Source organism: Poeciliopsis prolifica, unplaced genomic scaffold, assembly GCF_027474105.1.
Source record: "Poeciliopsis prolifica strain line A6 unplaced genomic scaffold, Auburn_PproV2 SCAFFOLD039, whole genome shotgun sequence".
In the NCBI taxonomy this organism is placed as follows: domain Eukaryota; kingdom Metazoa; phylum Chordata; class Actinopteri; order Cyprinodontiformes; family Poeciliidae; genus Poeciliopsis; species Poeciliopsis prolifica.
In genome coordinates, this window is record NW_026562414.1 from 2,209,260 (window position 1) to 2,227,595 (window position 18,336).

At 36.3% G+C, this 18,336-nt stretch overlaps 3 protein-coding genes across 4 annotated transcripts; 1 reads left to right on the forward strand and 2 right to left on the reverse strand.

Moving 5' to 3' along the window:
• Positions 1–142: 142 nt before the first annotated feature.
• Positions 143–7,646, forward strand: rars2 (arginyl-tRNA synthetase 2, mitochondrial). The gene is made up of 20 exons (XM_055054142.1): positions 143–272; positions 362–435; positions 538–640; positions 894–977; positions 1,064–1,164; positions 1,251–1,306; positions 1,665–1,748; positions 1,832–1,908; positions 2,069–2,227; positions 2,309–2,415; positions 3,909–4,004; positions 4,158–4,218; positions 4,923–4,999; positions 5,370–5,494; positions 6,140–6,207; positions 6,300–6,409; positions 7,016–7,111; positions 7,180–7,254; positions 7,334–7,397; positions 7,485–7,646. Exons 1-20 carry the CDS (start codon positions 237–239, stop codon positions 7,569–7,571), a joined length of 1,740 nt encoding a protein of 579 aa, XP_054910117.1. The 5' UTR covers positions 143–236; the 3' UTR covers positions 7,572–7,646.
• On the reverse strand, positions 7,644–12,622 carry slc35a1 (solute carrier family 35 member A1). The gene is made up of 8 exons (XM_055054143.1): positions 12,472–12,622; positions 12,047–12,227; positions 10,490–10,649; positions 9,341–9,493; positions 9,201–9,267; positions 8,950–9,126; positions 8,737–8,871; positions 7,644–8,327 (listed from the first exon to the last, which is right to left on the reverse strand). The coding sequence occupies exons 1-8, from the start codon at positions 12,479–12,481 to the stop codon at positions 8,188–8,190; spliced, it is 1,023 nt and encodes a 340-aa protein (XP_054910118.1). The 5' UTR covers positions 12,482–12,622; the 3' UTR covers positions 7,644–8,187.
• An 854-nt stretch (positions 12,623–13,476) lies between these two features.
• LOC129375217 (protein yippee-like 5) lies at positions 13,477–16,893 on the reverse strand. Of its 2 annotated transcripts, none has more exons than XM_055054144.1 (3): positions 16,742–16,893; positions 15,810–15,958; positions 13,477–14,651 (listed from the first exon to the last, which is right to left on the reverse strand). In XM_055054144.1, exons 2-3 carry the CDS (start codon positions 15,948–15,950, stop codon positions 14,430–14,432), a joined length of 363 nt encoding a protein of 120 aa, XP_054910119.1. In that variant the 5' UTR covers positions 15,951–15,958; positions 16,742–16,893; the 3' UTR covers positions 13,477–14,429. The 2 variants fall into 2 exon arrangements, with proteins under 2 accessions (XP_054910119.1, XP_054910120.1); XM_055054145.1 differs by having other exon boundaries at positions 16,799–16,881.
• Between the last annotated feature and the right edge of the window lie 1,443 nt (positions 16,894–18,336).

An 18,336-nucleotide genomic window follows, 5' to 3' on the forward strand; every position in this document is an offset into this window, starting at 1 on the left:
AAGTTGAGCCCCTGTTTCAGGCGAAAGTGCTGGCGGTAGGTCGGGAACACTAAATCGAGCAAACCCTTTCCAAGCACTCGACCTTTTGCCGAAACAGAGCCTGTGGTTGGACGAGCGGAGCGGAAGTAGCGTTAAACAGGAAGTGTGACATCTCTGCTAATGTGAACAGGTCGTGTTTAAATGTAATATTTTTTAATGAAGTTTATAGTTGATGTTTGACTTTATGCTTAGAAAACATGGCTTGCTTTTTTAGAAGAAAAATTGCTGCGAAGGTAAACTTGACAACAAGACGCGTCTAAGTTTTATACACATTACCTCAGACCTTGTAAGATGGTCAGTTTATTTGCTTTGATTTTTCCAGCTGGCGAAGACGCTGCAACAGTCTGAGGATGTTTTTGTCCCAGCTCTCACTGCTGTCCCTGTTTTAAAGAAACGGTTAAGTTTGTTCACGTAATTTGCATCCGGTCTGCAGGTGCCTTTCGTGTTTGCCCTTTCGCTGCTCAGGTATAACTCTGGGATTATGTTTTTTTTTTTCAGTCCGAGTGCCGACTTCAGGCTGTCACTTGAAACATTACGAGTCAACGGGATTCTGCCTTCCAGTGGGGATCTTCAGTTGCAGACAGAAAGCCTGGCTGCCCAGGTCAGATTTATAATGCAAACAGAATATGAATAGGCTCCAGTAAGACAAGTAGTAATCCCAAGTGACGTCACATGCAGTGTCTTGCAAAAAAGGCAAATATTTTCTATCCTTTTCAACTTTGTATTTATGTAAAACACAAAGGTCATTATCTCTTTGTTGGATTTTATTTTATAAGCCAACACAAACTGCCACATAAACATTTTTTTTCCGATTTATAACTCATTAATATTATTTATTCCACACTGTTTTTCAGCTAAAGCCAGACAGCATGGTGGAAGAGATTTCAGCTCGACAAGGGTTGATTTACTTCAAACTAAACCGCAGTCTTCTTGCTGAGGTCTGTTTGCACTGGCCTGAGTTATAGAGAGCCCAACAAAGTCTTGAATTCTTCTGATTGCCACATTTCAACCTTTTCTGTTTCAGAAATTGTTGGAGAAATTTGGGAAAGGCGAGGATGATAACTTTGGGTTAAATAGTGAACTTTTTGAAACTCTTAAGAGAGGGACCATATTAGTGGAGTTCAGGTGGGTTTAGATTTATGGGTTTGATAAGTAGTATGTTAATATATTTAAAATTTGATTTTAAAACGCAAACATTATGTGTTTTTTAGCTCCCCAAATATTGCTAAAAAGTTTCATGCTGGGCATCTGCGCTCAACGATTATTGGTGAGTTTGAGAAATGTACTTATTTTGCATACATTTCTGCTTTAGCATAATGCCCAGGAATAGCACTCATAAACTTGAATCCTTGAAATCTAAGCTGGAATTTTATTTTACTAACAAAGTAGTGTCCAGTTGTGATGTGAATGGGAAATGAGACTTGCTTTTCAAAATGATTTACATATAACAAAGGGAAAATGTGACTATGGATGTTATTTAGGAGTAGAGGACCAAATACAAATACACGTCGAATATGCATTGGAATTTTTTTAAAGTTGAAAGTTTTGGACAATTGGTAGGTGATCATTTTGATTAAAAATGTCTTTTAAAATAAATCTACCTTTTGCATATATTCCCTCTTCAGGTAACTTCATAGGTAACCTGAAACAATCTCTCGGTAACAATGTTATCCGAATGAACTACCTGGGAGACTGGGGCATGCAGTTTGGTGAGTGTGTTGTGCCAAAGATGTTCCTGGAAGTGAAATTATCCTTTGGAAAAACCACTAATATGAACTGAATTGAACTTCAGGTTTGTTGGGAGCTGGATTTAACAGGTTTGGGTGCTTGGAAAAATTAAAGGAAAATCCATTACAGCATTTGTTTGAGGTGGGTATTTTTTTCCCTTCTAAACTATTTTCAGTTCTGAATTAGAGTATATTTAGGTATTTGTTTGCTTTCATTCCCAGGTTTTGGTTATAAAAGACAGTTGACTGTTGCCTTTGTTTTTATAATACAATGAATTTTATTGCTGTCTTCTGTACTTCAGGTTTATGTTCAAGTGAACAAAGAAGCGGAGCACAGTGAAGATATCAAAGTTGCAGCTAAAGACTTCTTCAGACAGCTGGAGCAGCATGATGACCAGGCCATGTCATTATGGCAACAGTTCCGGGAGATCACAGTGAAAGAGTATCAGCATATTTACAAGGTCAGTTCTCTCTGAAACACAAACTCGGTGTGAAACATGAAACCGTTCTTCAGATTTTTTGGTGTTTTGAATTTTCAACAGAGGTTAGGAGTCCACTTTGATGTGTACAGCGGGGAGTCATTTCACCAAGCCCAAACGCAAGAGGTGGTCCAGGAGCTGCAGAGCCGAGGTCTGCTGAAAACCTCAGAGTACGTAGAAGCCTTCATTCATAAATGCACTTGTGGTCTTTAGGAATGGCACCGATGCAAATGTACTCGATTTATTGAATTATGCTTCTCCTAACCTGTTGTATGCAGGATTAATGCATCCTTGTAAATGCTCTTATTCATAATAGTGTGAACAAAAGCGTCACACTATTGTTAGCGTATTAAATCACCAAGGACTGATCTGAGGGTTATGAGTAAAATTTGTCAGTTGTCATTTCTCTTAAGTTTTTATGACCTGGAAATGACCATGTTTGAACAAGAACAGTAAGCTTGTAAAAAGACAGCTCAAATTGCTGAACATTTAGGTCTAAATGTATATATTCATATATAATATATGCATATCATGTTATATTATTATATTATCATGTTATATTATAATGTTATATATTCATATTTGTTCAAAAATGCCTCAACTTAGCATTTGATTCTCTGGTTTGTTAGAGACACAGATGTGCTGAGACCTGCCGCCTGGTGGCAACTTGTATCAATATGGTTCAGCAACAGCTGCCTAAGGTTAATTTTAAGTTTATGAAATACATTTAGGTCTTATGTTTAGGTGTAGATAAATAATAATAATTTTAAAAACTATTTCTACTGTTTGTTTTTTTTTTTTTAGAAAAAAAGGACTAAGTCCTAAATATGTACTAAAAGCTTTACGTTTAATTTAAACCATCGATGGCCAACATTTTTTGCATGGTCATGTTTTTCTGAAGCCTTATGATTGTGTTCTTTTATGCCTTTTCTTCATGTAGACCGATAAAGAATATTTCTAGAAAGTAATTATATTCTTTTCTGATGATCCTGTTTTTCTGTCTCTTCATTAAAGGTTCAAAATAGTATCTTAGTGATCGATTACAGGGTGGATGATTACTTCCTGGACCTTCATTTGTCAGACAAAGGAGCTTATTTATTTTGAGCCTTGTAAGGACCCACCAGAAGTGCATAGTATTTACAGTAAGGTTAGATTTTGGATCTTTAAGTATCTCATGACCTTGGTTGACTGTCTATTTTAATTTGATTGAAACACCAGATCTGATTATCAAGCAGACACTGAACTGTCTTTTTATGTTTTTAATCTTAATTATCCATTGTCCACACGTTGGGATGCAGTGTGGGCCTTTGAGCATTTATTTGCTGCGGACAGTGAAGAACAAAAAGAGTTTTAGTATTGTGAATATTTAATTGAATTCAGCTATTTTTCCAGATGCAGAAAAAAAAAGGTGGTTTAAAAAGCCAAGAAAATCACAAGCAAGCTTGACCATGTCCCTGTCACAGGACTTCATCTAATTATGGTCTGGGCAATGCTGCAGTGATCAAACTGAAAACTAATTATGGATCCTGAACAATGAAAGTGTAACCATATAGAATAATTTTGCTAGAGACAAACAGGTTTGTTGTATTTATTGTTTTAGTGTTTTTTTTTTTTTTTTTTTTGCCTGTACAATTTTTATATGTGTCTGTTATTGTGTTAACAGGAAGGGAACCGGCGTGGTTGATCTCTCCCCAAATGGAGACAAGAGTAACATCTGTACGCTACTCCGCAGTGACGGAACGACCCTCTACATCACCAGGTAAGTGCAAGCAAGATTTAAAACCAGCACAGGATGAATACATGTGAGAGGGTCAGCAGATCTGCGCTAAGGTTGTTATAGTGAATGTTTAATGTGTTTTATTCTGAAATCTCAAATTATTAGATTAAGGCACTGGAATGTTTTCTCTCACAGGGACATTGCTGCAGCTATCAGCAGAAAGGAAAAGTACTGCTTTGATGATATGATTTATGTGGTAAGAGCTGAAAGAAATCAGTTATTATTTTTTATCTTCTTTACTGCTATGTTGCTTTAATTAAGTTTCTGTCTACACAAGCTGCATTAAATAAGTCGGAGAGTTTCCAAATTGAATTGAACCTTTTCTGGATATTGTGCCTTAAAAAGCTATGCGTTAATCTAGGCGTTAGGGTTCGTTAGGCGTTAGGGTTCCTACATAGTTTTGAAAAGTCTGGATTTTTGATTGACTGTTTTTTTTTTTTTTCCAAGTCTGGATAACTGGGAAATGTAGATGCCACAATCGTTCTTAAACCATATCTAGTAAAAGTCCAAAACAACATATTTTACAAAAGATGGCAAACTTTGCAAATTGTACTTTAAAGAATTTGCATTTATAGCTGGATAAAGTGGTTTTTCAGTTGTGCTGTATCATGATTTGTATAAATAATCTCCAGAAGACCACAATTTCAACAGTTCAAGTGAAAATTGTGTACTCATATGTGCAGAATGTTCTAAACAATGCTAGAAATAACTGGAAATTTGAGCCTGGAAAGCTATGTAAATCTTAAATGCAAAAATGCAGAAACCAAGGTTTTGATTTCTAGTTAAAGTGTTCAGTTTACTGAAAATCATGAAAAACCTGATTTTCATGTGTGTGCCAACTCACATTTTCCACCCGTATAACTACCATTTAATAATTCATCAGTTTTTTTTTCTTTTCAGACAGATAAAAGCCAGGAGAATCACTTCAACCAGTTGTTCCAGATTCTTCTGACAATGGGAAATTCTTGGGCTGAAAGGTAATAACTGTGGACATTAGTTATCGTCATTCCAAGAGGAATGACAACAAGATGACCAGGAAATAAATCACTAAAGCAGATCTGAAGTTGATTATAAATGGCTTCAGAAATGTTTTATAAAGTCTGACACAAAACGGTAACATTATTGACTGAAAGCAAATTGATAAGAAACACTCTATTCCTATTACATGACTGCTTCTCTATATACCAGATTAACCCTTATTAAGTTTACAGCTGTTTATAATTCAGCTTCCTTATACTCTAGAAAATAGCTCTTTAAATATGTGTGTGCTTCCTTAATTTAATTGATATTTATATTACTGTACGTTGTATGACAATTCAACAGCTTTAAATTTTAATTCATATTTAGGTGTCGGCATGTGTCCTTCGGCCTGGTGCAGGGCATGAAGACCAGGACGGGTGAGGTGGTGTTTCTGGAAGATGTGCTGGACGAAGCTCGGGCCAGGATGCTCCACAACATGAACCAATCCAATAGTAAGGCCGTCCACATTTAAGTAATTTAGCATTTCAGATCATTAGCTGCTGTTAAATATTGCTGCATGCTTGTATCTCAGTACTTATACCTGTAGGAAAAAAATTAATACTGCTGCACCACATAATCACAAATCTAGTTAAAGAAATTATTTTTAGTATATTCCAATTATTAATGAATCTCTCTGATCCCTTGTATGGTTTTATAGAATTGAACTTGGTCTGCACGTTAGATTATATATCCAGACAGTCTTACAGAAGGAAGGTCCTGCTTCTGCGGAATTAATTTCAGTTAAATTGCTTAGATTGTTTTCTAATCTATGCTGTACATGCTCTAAATGCTGGTGAAAAAATACAATTAAAATAGAGAACATAAAAAAAATCTAATTTTTCCACCACTAATTGACAAATACAACAAACTGTTGGCTTCTCTTTCACAGCTCATGGCAGACTCTGAAATTGGTCAGGTTAATCTTGGGAGTGACAGCTTATAAATTCTTTAATCTGAATTGCTTTGGTTAATGTGGCAATAAAAAAAGAATGTTATCTTAAAATAGAAACGATGATGACCAGAATGAGAAGCTTGTCATCATTTAGTAGGAGTGAAATAGTTTGAGGCAGTAACACCCAGAATCAATATTTCCACAGCAACGAAGGAACTGGAAAACCCGGAAGACACAGCAGAGAAAGTGGGAATCAGTGCATTAATAGTCCAGGTGAAGCATCACAACAGATCTTCACAAAATCCCACAAGTTGTTTTCCTTGTGGACAGGAAAATATTTTTTTTTCCCACTGTTGTTTTATCAGGATTTTAAAGGTCCCCTTCGGTCTGATTATAAGTTTGACTGGGATCAGATGCTGCAGGCTCAAGGCGACACCGGCGTCTTCTTGCAATATACACACGCCCGACTCTGCAGGTAAGCATGAGTTGTTATTAAGATGTAGGTATGCTTATTTAAAGCAGTATAATTCATATTATGGCTTACAGATGATTACACAAAATGAATCACAAAAAAGTTATTTTGTATAACCAGGGGAGACTCCTGACTTGACTTGAACACAGCAAATGCTGTTCATACCCTTCACTTCAGAGTAAAACGCTAAACATAATTGCTAAAGAAAGCTGACTGTATCAAAGGATATTAATTGAATGTTTAGTGGAAGAAAAAAGTGCAGAAATGTCCCAGATTTATAGGGCTACTTTAACTGCTGCTGTTGGTGCAGTTTCAGATTGTTCAATACACTGAACAACCTGAAACTCCATGTCCTGCTGCGTTGATGCAGTTATGTAATCCAAAGGAACCCACAACCAAAGGATTTACTGTATACTTGTTTGATTAAAAATCTTCTAATCGATCTTGTTTCTTTCTAAGAAACCCTCTGCCCATAATCATGAAATTACAGCAATAAGTGGTTAAAATATACAAATCTGTGTGTCATGAATCTGTAGTTTTGCTTTTTGGATAAACAGGACTAACAGGATGTATGACATATGTTGATAATACGAACTAATATTTTGGCAGTCTAATGCAGAGGAATAAATGTGTGGAGGCAGCTGCGTTCAACCCATCCTGCCTGTGTGAGCAGACCAGTGTCGCCATTCTTCAGCACCTCCTTCGGTAAACAAACCACCTTCCACTCTGCTGTAACAACACAATCTACCAGTTAAATATTAATTTGATTGCAGTTACGATGAGGTGTTGCATCAGTCGAACCAGGACCTGCAGCCCAAATACCTCGTCAACTTTTTACTGAAGCTGAGGTAAGGATCTGGATGTTTGTTTTGAGGGTTAGTCCTGCGAAGGTTCAGAACTTTGAATAAACACCTGTTCAACTTACAGCCACTTCGTCGCTTCAGCACACAGGGAGCTGCCAGTGAAAGGAAGTCCTCCAGATGTTGCACAGGTTTATAACAAAAGCACTTCGAACTGTATCTGAATATGCAGAATTACATAAAAAACATTTTAAAATGTCTTTTTGTTCACTATGCAGGCAAGGTTACGACTGTTCAGTGCAGCATGCTCAGTTCTGGCCAGCGGGATGAGAATACTTGGAATCACACCAGTTCAAAAAATGTAAACCAAACCTTTAAAGATCTTTGGCAGTGAATACAAAGTCCTATATTTTTCCAAATAAAGTTAAAAAACAAACTTCTACCGTGTCTACAATTTAATAAGTTTTAAAATAACATTTAAAAACACAATGCAACATTGATACAAAAGACACTTAAGAGGTTCAATAAAAATCAAACATGCACTGTCCTTTTAACTCTGTTGTCTCCTGTGCACCTGCAGGCTTTAATTGAACCTCTAGGTTCTTGTAGTGATCATCACTTTGCAGTTAAAAGAATATCCTTCAGTATGTGAAGTTGTCTTGTTTATGTGCCTTCTGTACAGATGTACTACTTCACTTAAAATTAATTCACAGACTGCAACCCACTTCCTCAGATTATCAAAAAAACGTGTCAGCTGAACTTCTTGTAGCACAAAAAGAGAGATGATGTTGAAATAATTGTTAATTCAAATTAACCATCTATCCCATGAGCATGAAGGGAGGAGCAAATTTAACCAAACATAGTGCGGACCCAGTTTCGTGTTGATGTGGAAAATGTCTCTTTATTCACTCCCCGAAGTCCTGCAGGTCAACAGAAAACTTACGTGATTCTTCTGACAGTCCTTTGGTGAGAGTTTGTGACTCACACATTGATTAGTTTCTGTTTAACTTCGGAGTCTGATGCTTTAGTTGACCGGGTCACTTTGGATGTGTCCTGTTTTGGAAGTCCATAGAGGTAAATGGAAACACACACTAGCAACGCTCCAGAAGCAAATGTGATTGCTGCAAAGGAAGAAAATAAAATTAGTTTGCAAAAACTGAAAAGGCATTGAAAAAAAAAAGCCCTCTTAACTTTTGTTTATAAGCGATGATCTCAAAAGTATACATGACTTTTCTAATGACCAAGATTTTCCTAAAAATTACACCAGCTGGCCACAGACTTTAGGGGTTTTGCCCAAAATATTCACCTCAAATACAAGAGAAGTACATCAAGTAATTCTGCAAATCACATGAGGCTGTCATTTACAAACTGAAACCGACTCAAATGCCTGTTTGCATGTGTACTATACTGCTTAATCCTTCAACAGCCTAAAGCTGAATTCCTTTTCTGTGCCGAATGCTCCCATGTAGTGAGGTGGCTTAATGTTAGCAGATCCAGTCTCCTAATAATGTGGGGGTGAAAGAAACTTACTTATCTGCAGTCCAAACAATAGGACAGATGCAACTGTTGAGAGAACAATGGCCGCTGCAGCTGAAAAGCCCTTCATGATGTTGTCCGTATACTTCACCACTACGGATGTGTAAAGACCGCCAACACTGGCCAGAACTGCAAAAGCACCAGAAACAGTGTCAAACAAATTTAATACTTTAGACTTAACTCATCATCGGCTTTCCAAATACTTACATACAACCAAGCACACCCATGGAGTGTAGCCATAGAAGAAGCCTTTCTCTATGACCTTTTCTCCATCGTTGATGAAGACTCCAATCAGGGTCACCACAATGCCAGAGAGGTACATCTGAATGTTTCTGACCCACAGAGATGTATCCGAGCTCTTCAGTACTTTCTCAAAGTACACACCTTGATTACAGAAAGAGAAATAAAACTAACTTCACCCGTCTGTCTCTTTCAAAGAATCTAGCTCTTAATTTTACCTGCAAATCCAGAGCAGAGGACAGCCACAGCAACAGCCATGAACCCAATAAAGGGATTCTGCTCAATCTGCAGCAGAAAAGAAAAACTAGTAAACACAGCCTCTCCAGAACAGACAAACCACACCTGATGGCAACCGTACCTGAACTTTGGTAGCTTCTGCAGGCTTCCACTGAACCAGCGTTACGCCACCACAAAGCATAAAAACAGAAAACCACTGCAGTCGGCTGAGAGAGCGGTTCAGCATGAGGACTGTACACAAGGCAGTGCAAGGGATCTTCAGCTGATAAGTCACCTAAACAGCAAAACACAAAACTGATCTAAAGACGGGCATTTTTTTAGAGCTTTATAAGTATTTCATATCTTGATAGCACTGGGGATATAAGGACATTTATATCCAGAAGTCCAGAATGTTTATTAGGTTAAAAAGAAAGTAAGAACAAACTATTGTCTCATGAAGACAATACTATTGTATTAAAATATAATTAAACACAATTTATCAAAGCTGTTCCTGCAGTCTTGTTCCTACAATCAACTTTAATGAACAAGACTGTGTGCACAATTTAACTTTATGACAAAAAAAACACTCAAAATACAAACATTAAGCATAAATCTGGAAATCTTACATTAAATAAGGATGAAGGAACAGCATGTACATGTATTTGCAGCTGTTATATATAAAAACAGAGGATATATGACAATGCAAATAGGCGTTTCTCATTTCACAAAAGAATAGCTGACTCCTCTCTGAGTTATTGTGCTCATCAGAGAGACAGCCTGAGGAAATAAAATCTCTTTGATGGCTGGGCTTTGCAAATTTCCTCTGGCACTGAACTGAAGGTAAAAGTCTAAACTGTCTGTGTCCAGGATGTGTGGAGCCTGCAGAGATGTTGGTTGCCCTTTTTCTGACCCTGGATCTGTATAAGTGATGGATGCTCAGGCACCATTTCTGGACCCAAGATGGGGTGCTTCCTTGAAACTATAAGATTCTATTAGGAACTTCTGGTTCCTTACAGAATTTATTTGCTCTAATTGTTTTCATTACTTCCTCTATAACATGGTAAGTTGTATACCAGTGCCAGACTTTCAATTTAGTTGTGTAAGTTCTCCTGTTTGCGTCAATTAACTCAATGTTCATATTCAAAGTGTCTTTTCTCTTTAGCAATTAGTCCCCAAACACAAGTAGTCAAAACATGTAAAAATAAAATGGATATGATTCCAGAAATTTCTCTCTCTGTTGCTCTTTTCTTTTCCAAATGAGTTACAATTAGAAGAACAAAGCCTATCTTACCTGATAAACTGCTGCATCAAGGTTACTGAGTGCAATGAAGGCCATGTTGTTCTGAACTGCATACACTATCGAAGGCACACTCAGCTTCAGCAGCTCCTTCGGGCTGGAGATGATCTGCTCCACTATCAGGTTCTTGAACCGTAAGAGGCTACTCGTTTCTCTAGAGACATTGAAAAAAACAGGAAAATTGAGATTATTTTTTAAGCACAGGAACAAATTTGACAACAATACATAACATGATTCTATTGTACCAGAAAGAAGAACCAGTTTGGCCACTTTTAGTTTCTCTGCTTTGAGAAAAATATTCTAAACACAAAAGATTTTTCTGTTTCTATGATGAAAGCATGATAGTGCATGCCAAACTTTTTAGTAAGAAAAAGATAGCTATTTGGAATAGGTTAATTTGCAAAAAAAAGTTGAATAGACACCTTGAAAGTCATCTGCACATATACCTCATTTAATCTGGTCCCAAATGCACCTACGTTCATTACTAAATCAAATAAGCTTTAAAAATAAAGCTAATTTATCTTTGGGATTAAATCAAAGATTGATTTAACTTTTGGAGTGAAATCAAAGGCATTTAACTTTAATTCCCCTTCTGGGATAAATAAAGTTTTATTGCATTTTATTGAATCCATAAACTTTAGTGTGGATAGTCAGTTAAAGAGTTGAAGAAAAAAGCCTGTAACATAGTTTCAGGGACACCTGTTATCTCTTTTCTAACTATGCACACCGATGAAGGGAAACATCTGAAGCATGTAGACATTTCCCCCTAAAGGTCTGAAAACAGACACACTGTGCAAGACTGCACTAGTAATCCAATTATGAGAACACCAACTTAAAGGCAAATGATCATCCATGTACAGTGCAGGTTATGCACTCTATTATGAGTAAGGAAAACTTACGCATGGCGGAAGTGTGCCTGCGGCACAGCCGAGGTGTTGAGGTCAAAGGTTATTTTTAATGGTAGCGTATGTGCATCTACATTTGTGTGCTTGGTGTCTTTCTATCATTTTGATAGATGCCCATAAAACATCTGTGGGTTTAGGTCAGGCAAGTTTGCTAACCAATCAAATTGTCATTCATAGACTAAGACAATAAATATGTTTTTTGTGTTTTTGACAGTGAGGAGAATGCACTGAAATCAGAATTTTCATAAAGCATGTAAGGGAAGTGATCTAAAATGTCCTCTCAGACTTTTAGATCACTTTGAAAAAAACTAAAAACAAAATAAAAGTATGTTTTCTTCCATCTAAAATTCCATCAATATATGGATACAGCACTCTGAACACACAGCTTCTTTAACAACTACCTTTAGGAGAATAAGTTGTTTTCTGTAAGCATTTCTGTAATATTTGTGATAGGTGTCAAATTTTCAGAGACTGATTTTTGGGAATTTTACTAGCTGTAAGCCATAATTATCTAATTGACCATAAACAAAAACTTAAAATATTTCACTGTGTGTAGAGAATCCATTTAAGATACTTTTATATATTCTAAATCTCCGAGACATAAATACATATATATCCAGAACTACCAAATGTGATAAACACTTACTTTAAGAGCATCCCAAGGCTCAGGATTAATTTTATGACCTCAGTGATGCACACCGCTGTGGTAGAGAAGTACATCTCCCCTGATGAAATGGTCCGTGTGTACCTTAATGCCACAGTGTACGTAGCTGCCACCAGCGTCATCACTGCCAGGCAGTACAGCTTGAACACCACGCTCACGTTTTCTGCGGAGAAAAGCGATCGAAATGTAGTTATTTATAGCATGTAATGGCGGCGTCTTCAATTTTAATATTTCATTCAGAAGAAGAACGGTGACGCGAACAATGATCTGTATTACAGAAGTTTCAGTTAGGGATATTTTTCACTTTATTCTAATTTTACTTCAGCCCCAAACGCCACGGCAGCTAGCACTAGTCTGCTAAGCTAGTATGATAACTAGAGGGGGAAAAAATGAGGTGAATGACTTACCTACGGCCATTTTCGTACAACTTTATGTCCGTCCTAGAAGAAAGTAAATCAGTTACCCACCCCGTTACATGCTCCATGTACCAGAAGAGCTATTCAGAGCTAACCGTTTAAAGTGGCCAAACCAGTAGCACAACAAAAACCCTCATTTCCGGTTTCCTCCTACATCTCCCAGAATGCAACGGAAGTATAAAGATGCGTTTGCATTCCGTACCAGACTATCCTGAGGGACATGTTGCTCAAAAATGTTTAATTGAAATAATTCATGCTTTGCAAACATTACTTACAAAAAACAGAAACGCTTCATTTTGAATATTAGGAATTGTTCTTCGTCAGAGGATACTAATACATAAAAAATAATAAAAGTATGATGAGTAAACATTACATCGTCAGCTTCAATATATAGGAGTTGATCTCTTTCAGACGATCCCTGCAATGCATTGCAAAATAATTCACACTTCTCAAACTATTTCACTCTTTGTCCCATTACTGGACATTTCAGAATGTTTGTTTGGATTTTATGTGTTGGACCAACATAAAGTAATACCGCTGTGAGTAGGAAGAAAATGTTTGAACAAAACCAAATCTAGAGTGTGGTGTTGCATCCTTCTAAAACCATAATTTTCTGTATAATGAGCAGACAGATTTAATAAATTATTCAAGCATAAATATATGCAGGAAGATGAACGTAAAATCAGTTGTCATATTTGAGTTATTATGTTTGCTTTACCACAAATCAAGTTGCAGAAGAAACAAATGTATTCCAACTTAGCAACAAGTTTTCAATAAATTTGAATATCTGTATAGTTGTAGTTTGCAAAGCTAAATATGATTAAAATAAATAAAAATAATTTTTATTTTGCATGGAAATAAATTATTATAATTGATCAGTCTTACTTTCTCAGTTTAGTGATTTTGATTAAAATTCATAGTGAAAAAAATTATTGGATGTTCAATTATTTTGTGGTTTGTTTTGGCAGACAAAATCCCCTTTTAAATATCAGCTCATTAATTCTAAAAAGCTTTAATCATCACTATAACATACAATTACATATTTGTTCCAATGACTTGTTAGAATGCAGAATTTACAGTTGAGGGCTTGAATCAGACTTGGGATCTCACCTTGGATTTGACCTTAACCTGCATATCTTTACTTGGAAAATGATTTATGACATGAAAAACAGTAGCTTGGTCCCACCTCTGTCCATGAAGACATGTAATAAGAATGTTTCGATCGCTTTATTTATTTTTTCCTAGAAAAACTAGCATGGCACCAGATATTCTTGGAATAACGAGGATTTTATTACGTTATTCTAAAAAATAATAAATGAAACAATACAGATGAAGTAGGCATTAAAAATTCTTATTTAAATAAATTTTGGTTGCAGGAAACTGACAGATGCAAAGCATGTTATGTTTGTTTTGCGGAAATGCACTTTATTGCAATAAGTTAAAATAATAACATTTTGCAAGCCCAAACTAACAACTGCTTCTTTCAACAGCATAAAAAAACGAAATAGGCAAAGAATCACACTGAAAACAACTAGAAATATATGTTTCAAAAGAAATTGTTAGTCACTCTTTAAACAAGGGTAACTGGAGCAAAAATGCATCAATAATCTTCGCTGTTTCGGTCGTTAAACTTAAAGCCCGACTTTTGTCTGAGCTTCATTCGGTAATTTAGGAGAAAATCCTCCTCATCTGGGAGTAACAGCTGACCTCCCACCAAACCTAAACAACACTGCTGCCTACTGGGCATGCAATGAATCTGTAGGAAATTTGAAATGGGCAAAAACAGCAACACAGTTTACCCTTAACTCTGATTTTCCCACAAACACCCAGATCAGGATTTTATTCTGGTGCAGCTCTTCTCACAATAAGATCACTGTCCATGCAAGGGTGTGTACTACTGCTGGAGGTAAAAGCTGCATGACTGTAAGCACACCGATGGATAGAGAAACTCAAGAGGTGTCAGATGGAACGTGCTCGAATCCTTCGCTCTCCCTCACCAACGCCCTCTCCAGGATTATTCGGCCCTCCTTGTATCGCTGACTCTCTTCGGTGGCAAATTCGTACATCCACCCCAGCTTGCTGTTGCAGTTCTTGCAGCTGACATCTCGCACCATATGTCTTCCCGTCAGCATGACTCTGTCTTGCACCTCGCTGTGCTGCAGATTCACAACCTGAAGGGCAACAGTTGTGATTATCATCACTGGACTGTGATTTAGAAATTGACTTACCACAACAAACTACAATGTGATTCCGAAATCATATGTAAAAGCTCTTTGTCTGAATGCTAAAATGTTGGATATTTTTCCATATTTCTTTTTCAAAATCGGACTTTGCATTTCATCTGTAACTTTTAAGCATCGAGTTCCACAGGGTTCTGTCCTTGGTCCCATTTTATTTGTATTCTATTTATTTCCCTATTGCCACCCTTTAAAATGCAGCTTTTTGACCCCAGTTAATCTGTAAAGAATTAGTGATACAGAATTGATTACAATTTTGTTGGGCAATTTTCTCCAGTTCAACAAAAACCAAAAAGAGGATTTTATTTCTTCTTCAGATAGGTTTGTGTCCCAAACAGGTTTGTCAACCTGTTGTTGACATTCAGTGGTAATTAATGTTTAAGTAAGTCTGAAGAATTGTTTTTAAATCTGTTTGTCACTGAACTGAATATTATTCAATGCCGAGATGGGGTGGTTATTTATGCTTTGTCTACACCTCATACAAATTATTGTAATTCTATCTTTTACATTTTATAGAGAAAGTTTATGGAGTCCTTGGAGCTTGTAGAAAAGGCCTCTAATTACTTCAAATATATCACTTTAACTATCAGAGGTTTGAGGAAAAAAAAAAAAAAATTTTAACCCAGTGTAAAGGACAGTTATCCCTGATACTAACTGAATTTTGAACTTTTGAATTCAAGTAAAATAAAAATAAAAATTCTAACACATGTAGTTGCTAAGTGTCTGGCACTTATGACATAAAAACGATTTATATAATTGTAATTGACCTAAAACAAAAGAGGTTTGGTCAGATTTATCTTCGGACAGTGAGAAAAATATTTATGTGTCTTTTTATTTGGTGCAGGTAAATATTTGGTTTCAGATGGGTTTTTTTATCTCCGTGTCTTTTGTTGCTTTTCTTTAAACACTGCAATGTTTATGTTGAAAGGCCATATTAAGGTAGGAGTTATTCATTAGGGAAATTTTAAAATGTTGCTATAGGTAAAGTGCAGATGCACATTAAACATACAAGTCAAAGGATGGTCAATTTCCATTTCTGCAGTACAGCATTTCAACAGTTTGTCATGCAAGCACCATGATGTGCATAGGCACCTTATTAAAGAGGAAAGCTCTGCCAGTTGCCCCTGTGAAGCGCGTTGAGATGAGTTCAGCACGATTGGTCAGAATGGTGTCACAATTGGCACAGGAGAAAAGGCGACTCCCGCCAATGTGATCCAGGAAGATGCGGCCCATTTTCTCAACTGGTGGGACAAAAGCAAAACTCAAGTTCAGAAGAAGCAGAACTCAAGAAAGGAATTTCACCCCATTAAATGTAATGGCAGCAAAACATCTGAATAACACCAGATGCTTGTTTAAATAGGATCAACTCCTGTACTTCAAAGATTTATGCAAATATCTGACTGATTTGAAAATGACAGTGTCCTCTTCTCAAACTGCTAGCATCATTTTTTTTATGTTGAGGAGATTCTTAGCTGCTCCTCTGCATTTTAATAATATTTCATAGAAAAACACAAGACCATTTTAAACATATTCATTCTTGCTTCAATAATGGCATTAGCCTTAAACTGTATCCTGTTTTGGTTAGATTTTGGACATTTAAACACAACGATATCTGAGAATATTTTTGTTAATCAAAGTTTTCAGTTAGATTGATGAGCAACAAAAATACTAAACAGATGATTTACTGCGATAGTAATAAAGCATCAATGTTTTGAAACAACACACTCGCTACCTAACCCGTGACACTCTTTTATCCTGAATTTATATTGATCACCTGAAGGCAACCTCGGGCCTGGTTAACTGCTAGCTACATCACTGTAACTCAGTTTCCTCTCGACGTTTGCAAATCTGTAGTTTTTGTGCGAACTACTGTACTTAATAATAAACATCAACAACAGGCAATGCCCCATTATTAATCAGAAAACAGTCTAAAACAATGACATCGCACATTTCATGCTTCTACTTAGAGCTAATATTTACATCAAAATGCCAAACAGTCGAAAGGTGACCTTATAATATCTTACCTCGTAACTTATAAAGACGATGACTGAAAAGTATTCTCAAATCGAAATGTAACTCACTCTTCGCCTTTATCCTCTACCAAACTATATTTCTTCGTCTTCTCTGCTTTGTTTTCGTGAGAACAGCGTCCTAGACGACGAAAGTAAAGTTAGCAAACATGTTTGTCAGGGTTTCCGCTGAAGACTTTCAAAATAAAATTTTGAGCAAATCTATTTAGTAAAATAATAAATAATTGACTATATATTTAGGTTTATAATACCACTTTACAGAATTTATCAAAATTTGAATGCCTGCATTGCCTATGTTGCTTTTTTAAAATTGGTCTATTAAAAAAAGATTTTTATTTTGGTAGTCAGACCTCCTCTTGTACAAATAACTTTAATTCGTTGCACGAGGGTTCTCATTTCGTGACGTAGAAGCCTCCCAACCCTCTCATTGGTCACAGAGAATTGCCACATGTTGCAATCTTTGTTTTGGGGGAGGGCGTGGGTGATTACATTAAAGCCCTTCAGTTAAAGGAGTCGAGCATTTTGTAGTGTTTTCATTCTCATTTTTGTGGGGCCTTTGGCAGAATAAGCAATAAAATAAATAAATAAATAAAAGATATATAACTGCTATAGCTCGAAAATGATTAGCTTACCATTTATATCATTCAGGGAAGAAAACATGTTTTCACAGCGAGATTCAGGACGATATGCAGCAGCAGAAGTTGAACTGAAATGACAGTCATGTTAATCATAAATGTAAAACGTTATCAGTATAGTTGATAGTTTTAAAAATAGGCTGTGATAAATGCTGCTGTTATGTAAAAAGTTTCTGCTTAATCCTTTATAGTAAAATACATGCTTTATTCTGTTGCAATGATATAAAAAAGTATTTCAACATTTAAATTCTCTCTGGAATTAATGTGGCGTTTTGGCACTTAACTGAATGGAAGATGTTTCCTAAACATTTTTTTTTCCTATGATCAATAAATTAATCCCCTGCCTTTTTTTCATATTTCAAATGTGGAAAAAACACAAAGAGCGTCACTATAATACCCGTGTGATCGCTCATAGCATATAATATGTACATTACATTAGCAACCAAACGAGCACACCACAAAAATATCTAGCTGATATAAATATATCAGATTTAAATCTGTACCAAACTCTTGTGTAACAACTTTATTTATTTATGTAATCCATTTATTGTGCTGCTATGGCATAAATTACCTGCTTTGATGGGTCCATTGTTTAATTACATGGATTCATTTTATCACTTTAATAACCAAGATAAATATTTAGGAGCTGTTGAGCTGTGCTTGGCATGCCAGTTAGTGATAATTCTAAATCACTTTGGCATCAATCAAACCAAGCAGCACTTTCTATCTGGCTATAAGATCAGGACAATCACACCTGTTAAGACTTTATACAACAAACCTTTCTTCCAAGCAACAGATTATCTTTTGTGATTAACAACATCTAGGTGGGTGAATTACCTGAGAGTTATCCAAGAATTAATTTTCAGATGCACAACAACAAAGCATATTTAAGGTTCATAACTGTGGGCTTTCCTGCTCAGTCCCAGCACTGAGGTGGTGGATGCAGTTTTCAAG

Bases quoted from the DNA above. Each gene is read 5' to 3' on its own strand.
- LOC129375217 (XM_055054144.1), bottom strand. From the start codon at position 15,950: ATGGGCCGCATCTTCCTGGATCACATTGGCGGGAGTCGCCTTTTCTCC. The intron at 14,652-15,809 runs GTGCCTATGCAC...GTTGCCCTTCAG, and splicing joins GAGCTTTCCTCTTTAATAAG to GTTGTGAATCTGCAGCACAG.
- slc35a1 (XM_055054143.1), bottom strand. The intron at 9,268-9,340 runs GTACGGTTGCCA...TTTCTGCTGCAG, and splicing joins CAGAAGCTACCAAAGTTCAG to ATTGAGCAGAATCCCTTTAT. The intron at 8,328-8,736 runs GTAAGTTTCTTT...CTTCCTTTGCAG, and splicing joins ATTGTTTGGACTGCAGATAA to CAATCACATTTGCTTCTGGA.
- rars2 (XM_055054142.1), top strand. From the start codon at position 237: ATGGCTTGCTTTTTTAGAAGAAAAATTGCTGCGAAG. The intron at 6,208-6,299 runs GTGAAGCATCAC...TTGTTTTATCAG, and splicing joins TCAGTGCATTAATAGTCCAG to GATTTTAAAGGTCCCCTTCG. The intron at 7,398-7,484 runs GTTTATAACAAA...TTCACTATGCAG, and splicing joins GTCCTCCAGATGTTGCACAG to GCAAGGTTACGACTGTTCAG.